The sequence below is a fragment of the Triticum urartu genome, unplaced genomic scaffold (genome assembly GCF_003073215.2).
Source record: "Triticum urartu cultivar G1812 unplaced genomic scaffold, Tu2.1 TuUngrouped_contig_6572, whole genome shotgun sequence".
NCBI lineage: Eukaryota > Viridiplantae > Streptophyta > Magnoliopsida > Poales > Poaceae > Triticum > Triticum urartu.
This window is the reverse complement of record NW_024117343.1, coordinates 1-7187: the sequence shown is the minus strand read 5'-3', so window position 1 is coordinate 7187 and position 7187 is coordinate 1. Positions and strand designations below refer to the sequence as shown.

At 43.3% G+C, this 7187-nt stretch overlaps 1 protein-coding gene across 4 annotated transcripts; it reads left to right on the top strand.

Moving 5' to 3' along the window:
- Window positions 1–4750, top strand: LOC125530807. Of its 4 annotated transcripts, none has more exons than XM_048695215.1 (7): window positions 1–129; window positions 1131–1465; window positions 2245–2334; window positions 2911–3060; window positions 3295–3419; window positions 4120–4249; window positions 4356–4750. In XM_048695215.1, exons 2-7 carry the CDS (start codon window positions 1160–1162, stop codon window positions 4479–4481), a joined length of 927 nt encoding a protein of 308 aa, XP_048551172.1. In that variant the 5' UTR covers window positions 1–129; window positions 1131–1159; the 3' UTR covers window positions 4482–4750. The 4 variants fall into 4 exon arrangements, with proteins under 4 accessions (XP_048551172.1, XP_048551171.1, XP_048551175.1 ...); XM_048695214.1 differs by having other exon boundaries at window positions 1108–1465; XM_048695217.1 differs by having other exon boundaries at window positions 7–129; window positions 1223–1465.
- The last annotated feature ends 2437 nt before the right edge of the window (window positions 4751–7187 follow it).

Genomic DNA, 7187 nt, shown 5'->3' with positions numbered 1-7187 from the left:
ACTGGGAGTGCCGCTGCCGCCAGTGCGGTCGGGGCCGGGGCTGAGGGTGCGGATGGGTCGGATGAAGAGGAAGACGGGTTCGGGTTCGAGTTCGAGATCGGCACTCTGGGGAAATTTATGAAGCCTCAGGTACCAATGTTGGATTTCCATTTCAATTGATATGTTTTCTGCTATCCCACGCACTTGTGTGATAGATATAATGCTTCGAAGTGAGATGATGTATCTTATGCATGTGGAAGCTTAGCTTATGCATGGATGATTTAGTTGTAGAATGGTGGCTATGTGCTTGTTGTGTAATTGGTTGTGTTCATTGTTGGAAATAATCAAGTCGTATCCCGTTAGGAATGATGTTGGTCAAGTCGGATTGCGCCACATTTGTGTCTTGTTTGTGTTCATTGTTGGTATAATCAATACTTAGCTATGTCCCTGCCAGGAGCTGTGTTGGTCTAATCTGATTGTGGCCTGTCTAGTCCTACCTGGCTATGTCCTAATTGACGTGTACGGAAGGCGCGTCTGTATACGAGAGTGTGTCGTGTAGCTTCATTGTGCATACATACACATCCAGGTTGCAATGTTGTATACTGTTTTGAGAAAGAAACAAGGAAAAAAAAGAGAGGCACCTGTCTTTGGTGAAATATGCCTATCTTGTGTATGCGTGATTTGTTTGGCTGATTGATTCTGCCGCACAAAGTATTAATTAGGGGGAGATTGTTGGAATGATCAAGACTTAGTCGTGTCTGGTTTGGTCCTACCTACATGTTAGTTGACATGTACGACTTGGACAAGGTGAGTCCGTGGAGTGTGTACGAGTGTGAGTCATCTAGCTTGATCGTGTACATATGCACATGCAGCTTATAATCTTGTGTAAGATTTGTCAGAAGGAAACAACAAAAAAAAGGAGACACAAGAGATGACTTGGCGAAATATCCCAGTTGTGTGTATCTGTTATTTGTTTGTGTGATTGACTGCTGGGGCTAAAAGCTAACACTCTTAAATTTCAATATGATATACTGTTTGTGGCTATTTGTTTGTCATTTAGTAGTACACATGTACTTCAGATATCCTTTTCGTATGCCAAAGGTTATATACCCTTCTTTTTTTCTGCAGATTTATGATGGGTTTTTGTACAGGTTTAGAGTGTAATTATACTGGGTCTGCGATGCTGAAACACATTCAATATGCTCAAGTACACATCATAACACCTGTAATGATGATGATGCAGGGGACTGTAAATGTCTCAGCAATGTACAATACAAGGCACCATACTGTTGATAGTTCAGTTGTTGCACGTGGAGACTTTTGGAGGTTAGAATCATCACGAGGTGGTTCAAATAATGGAAATGACAATGCACCTGGTTTCCTTATTCAGTTGGGTCCCTTACTTTTTGTGCGAGACTCTACAACACTTCTTTTGCCTATTAATCTGTCAAAGCAACACCTCATTTGGTATGCTTATGATCACAAGGTACTTCTCTTATTCTTGATATATGAATGAATCTGTGCATGTTCATTAGTTTTTATTTATTTTATCGTTCAGATAATTGACGAGAACAGTGTATTTGTTGCCTTTTCTTATGAATGATAATCTCTAAAGCTTTATATACTCCCTCCGTCCCACAATATAAGAACATTTTTGACACTATACTAGTGTAAAAAACGTTCTTATATTATGGGACGGAGGGAGTACATTGCATTGTATATTGGTTAAATGTGAAATGTACTACAAGAGTGCAAATATTATGCATAGCATCTACTTGAAACTAAAACCAGTTTTTTATTCTAGTTGATTGGTCATGTAATCATCAAGTAATAGTATATAATTATGGAATGCTCATCTTGCTCTGCATCAATTCTTGGTGATTCTGCTCTGTTAGCTAGTCTGATTTAGGATTGTTCTGTGGAAGCTTGCAGTTATAATGCCCTCTCCTAGCTAGTCTGATTTAAGATGTGAAAATGTTGGTTCTAAAATGCATGACCATATTTCTCTATCCAGATCCATAAAAGTGATTTAGATGCTGAATTCAGCTCTAGCAGAGTCAGTTAATTAGTTATGCATTAGAAATATTCTCCATATTTGTAAGCATGTATTTTGCATACTTATTTCTGCTAAATTTTCTAACACGTTAAGTACTTGCTATAGCTATCACCATCTTCTGGAATTGTGCCCATTCAAGCTCTTTGTGTGCATGTATTGACCTATATTTTACTACTTGCACGTACTAAATACTTATTCATTTCTTGTAGAATGGAGTGCATTCCTTATGTCCAGTTATCTGGTCAAAACAGAAAAAATGGTTGTTGATGTCCATGATGTGCCTCAACCCGGTAGCTTGTGTAAGTAGACATGTTGGTTGCTCTTACCTTGCCCTTTTGCCCTCCGCTTTCAGTTACTCCCTCCGATCTAAAATAAGTGTTGTGGTTTTAGTTCAAATGTGTTTTTCCTAGTATCTATCCAGTGTCAGCTGTATTCCAATTTTATTGACCAAAGTTTGCGGATCATCAGTCTGTGTACTAAGTTGCCGGATAGTTTAGTTAGCTGTACAAATGCTTAGCTTGCTTCCCCCCTGTATTTTGCCATCATGTGGTGCATGTGTCTATGAAGGTATTGTTCCGCTAGGCCTTGTCATTAACATTTTTTCTACTATCAACCTTGCCATTAACTTTGTATGAGTTCTATAAGGAAATAAAAAACAATGGAACTTGTCCATGCTTAGTGCAATCATCTAACCTTCTAATTTACTGGAGCCATGTAAACCTAAAAGGAATGCGTCAATTTTTCGCATGACTGTTTGTTTGTGGATGTACATTGATAGGCAACTGTATAGCTGGCAAATTTATCAAAGGCTATCATCCTACTGATGAGTACTTGTTACCGTCTTATCATCTTCCCTTGGTTGTTCTTTGTTGCAGGCCTTCATGGATGTGGAATTCTCAAATGGGCAATTTAGATATGTTGCTGGTGAGGGGATAACAGCAAGTGGTTTTCTCCCATTATTTGGTGGATTGCTTCAAGCCCATGGAAAAATTCCTGGAGAAACCAAACTGAGTTTCTCCTTCAAGGTTGGTCAATGCTAGCTATGTAACTGCACAATTTTTTTTATGTTTGTAAATTCTTACAGAAACAGTTTGAACTGTGCAGATTGTCAAGAACTATTCTATTATGAAACAACAATAACATGCATTACACATGCTATTTTTTGTATTTGTTTCAAAGTTACATTACTCTTATTTTCTTGCGGTGTGTTCCTAATTCTTTCACTTGTCCTTTTATTTGTTAATTTTTCCCCATTGAAGAGCTCGCAAGGTACATGGTTTACCCCTACATATCAATGGCCTGACAATTCTCTGTCATTTGGAGTCGCCCACGCGGTAGCATGGAAAAAGTCTGGCCTTATGATGAGACCGAGCACCCAAGTCAGGTAGTTTCTTGGCTCATAGCCGTAACTGGTTTCTCGGCTCAGTAAAAGGTGGATTGGTCTTACTTGGTAAAAGGCTGGATTGCTGTTAGTCACAGTTCAAAATAGTCATTGTGTAGTATTTGTTGGGTAGGTGTCCTTACTGATATGATATCAAAAGTACTGGTAAATATATTATCTGGGTTGGTTTGAAAATGGCAACAGCCATTGTGTGGGATGTTTACCCATAGTTAATGCCAGATTAGCAAACGTCATTGACAAAACAGTGTCCAAATATGCCAAATTCAGATCATGCTCCATGCTTCACTAAGTATATCATACTTGCATTTTTGTGTTCATTAGTTGGCATATGGCAGTCCATATTGCTTGAGGTCGTTTTCTGTTTCTGCCAACAGAAGAAAATAATGGTAGCTGGTTACTACTTCAGCTTCTTCCCTACTACTCCCTCCGTTCCCAAATATTTGTCTTTCTAGACATTTCAAATGGATACAACATACGGATGTATGTAGACATATCTTAGAGTGCAGATTAACTCATTTTGCTTCGTATGTAGTCACTTGAAATGTTTAGAAAGACAAATATTTAGGAACGGAGGGAGTAGCTATTTATGTTGATAAGTTGTATTGCAGGTTTTATTTTTTTTTGTTTGCACAATCTGCTCCCAACCTATGAATAATCTCATCCATGGAACCACCTGCACCAGTGTTTGCCCCACTCTTGGAGGAAGTGATCCGGGCATACGGGCGGAGATTGTCCATTCATTGAAGGAAGAGATCGGTGTGTCGTGCGGCTTCTCATGCTCGAGACATCCTTCGGCTTTCACATCTCTTTCTGTAAGCCCTCAATTAGTTGTCATTATGCGAGGGTTTCTTCCTTATCGAAGCGCGTTTACTGCAAAGCATGAACTGACGCCCTTGTAATTATGGTGTGCTATGGCAGATTGGGCGGTCCAAGTTGAACGGTGAAGTTGGCAGTTCTGGGGTAGTAGTCACCATGGAGAAACCCCTCGACAACATGGGACCTCCATCTTTATCTGTTCAACTCAACGGAGGTCTCGAGTTCTGACGCTGCCTATTGCCCGTCTGTACATATAGATCGTAAGTAGGATAGTATACGATGTACGTAGATATTGTAGGATGTTCATGTAGTATAAGGCGTACACTTCTGGGTACCCATTTTATTATTCTGGAGGTAGCTTCTCATCCCGTGAAGCATATATGTAGTGGGGGTGTTCTGAATCTCTGTCTGGCATTGTACCCGACGCATTTCAGTTTGAAACAGATTTTCTTTTGAAACCCAGTAGGAACGTAATCTTAAAAGAAATTATTAGATCAGTTTGTTGTTAGTTTGTTGTTGAGACACAGCCACACTTCACATGCCCTGGAGTTGATGGGGCAGAGACGCACGCTCTCGCTTGATATGTATAGTGGAACCCGCGAATGATTCCAGTTAAGCTCCCGTGTGGAGAATTGCAGGTAAAGAGCACCTTTGTTTTTCTTCTCTGAAATGGCGGCAAGTACTCTTTCCGTTCCAAATTACTCGTCGCAGAAATGGATGTATCTAAAACTAAAATACATCTAGATACATCCATACCTGTGACAAGTAATTTGGAACGAAGGAAGTAATCGTCTAGCTTTATTCCATGTTTTGTTGAAGCGACGGGCAACCTCGTAAATACGAACTTTCTATAAGACGTTTCTAAGAGTCTATGATAGTGCCAAAATGTGTCTTATATTAAGTTACGGAGGGAGCATATAACTCTGCTCCATGTCACGTGGAAAAATCTATACGTAGGCGGAAGTGGTTTGCAGCAACTGCATCGCATCGATGCGTGCCAGTTTGAACCAAAATTTCTTACTACGGAACACAGTACGAACATGATCTTAACAGAAATCATCAGATCAGTTTGTTGTTGAGGCCACAGCCATGCACACCCTGTTGACGTGCAGTGCAGCTGACATTGACGTGACAGGAGAGATAATACGACACTGGAGCTCTTTTCCAAGCGCGTCGATTAAGGTTCCAGCCAGCTGTTTACATTATTTTCGGCCGGCTGTACGTACTCAGATACACAATGACAAACCGTCCCCATCATTTTCGTACGCCGCATATGAAAGCGAGGAGCTCATCAAGTCGACGAGCGGACAAAAATGCGGCGCAGGCAGGATCCCAGTCCCCGCTGCAAAATGGGAAGCTTCTCCGGTGTAGAACAGAAAGAACCATGGCTACTTGGCTAGTGCCCGGCGCCGGGGCTCGGCACGGACCCCATGGACCTCGCGGCCCTCGAGAACCCCCTCGCCGCCGCCGCCTCGCCGCCTTGGAGGTGGATCACGGCGGCCCTGCCGCCCTGTCGTTCCCCCCCCGCCGTCGGCAGGTTACGCCCTTCGCACGGCGCGCATCGGAGCAGCACCAGCAGCACCACGGCGAGGAACAACGCCCGCGCGGGCTGTAGACGCGGCGGCGGCCTCCTGTTGCTGCTGCTGCGCGTCGGCGAAGGCGAAGCCATGCCGGAGCCGCGGGACGACGCGACGCTGCTCGACCGACGATCCGCTCCTGTGGGTGCTCTGGGCCGGAACGGGATGAGCTCAGGGAAGAAGAAATGGAACTGCTGGTGCTTGGCTCTTGGCTGGCTGCCTGCTTTGGCAAAATGCGCGAGCTGGCGATGGGGCAGAGGCAGGCGTCTCCGGCTCTATATATACAGCGCCTCTGTGCACGTGGACGATTGGGATTTGCTCGTGGAGAATTCTTTTTCTTTTCTTTTGAGCAGCCGCTGAGAATTCTTCCTGACCGACTGCCGGCCAAGTTAAGTCTAGTTCCGCGTGTTCATTCTTTTTTCTTACGAAAAGGAAGTCAGCGGCCGCTTCTCATTTTGAAAAGTACTCCCTCCGCCCCGCAGTTTTTTTTATAAAGAGGTTAGACCCCCGTCCTCTGCATCTGGATGATGCATGCGATCATTTTATTATCTGTCCCGCCCACAGTATAAGTCGTTTAGTTTGTAAAAACGTTTTATATTATGACACGAAGGGAGTAATTTACATCAGATCAGCTCATGGACGATTGGATGGAGAAGGAGTAATGCGTGAAATCAAGGGTCAACCAGTGATCTGTTTGCATTGCTTTTTCAGTCGGCTCCAAGCCTCCAACTGATTAGTATGTGCGCCAAGAGTTTCGAGAGAGCTACATTTCGCAGCAGGTTAGAAAAAAATATATCCAAGAAAAAGTAAGAAGCCCGGTCAGGCTGCCAAGTGCCAACTCTGTTTTTTTAGTCTAAGTGCCAACTCTGTTAGAGCAACTCTAGCAGATCCTACAAAACGCCCCGGTCCGTAAAATAACTGCCAAATTGCGGGTTGGGACCAGAAAATCTGCACGAGCAGACCCCGCATCCCGCCTCGGCCCGTAAATTTTTTTGCGGGGCGCGGCAAATCTTTTCCCCTAATCTTTATCTTCACGAGTTGGGAGGCCGACCCGAGCTCAACCCCTATCCCGTGCGAGATTTGGCGGGAGGGACATTTCCGCGCGGCCATTTGATACGTCTTCGTCGTATCTACTTTTTCAAACACTTTTGCCCTTATTTTGGACTCTAACTTGTATGATTTGAATGGAACTAACCCGGACTGACGCTGTTTTCAGCAGAATTACCATGATGTTGTTTTATGTGCAGAAAACAAATATTCTCGGAATGACCTGAAACTCCACGGGAGGTCTTAAAAAAATAATAAAAAATCCTCGCCAAATATGAAGACCAGGGGGCCCACACCCTTCTCACGAAGG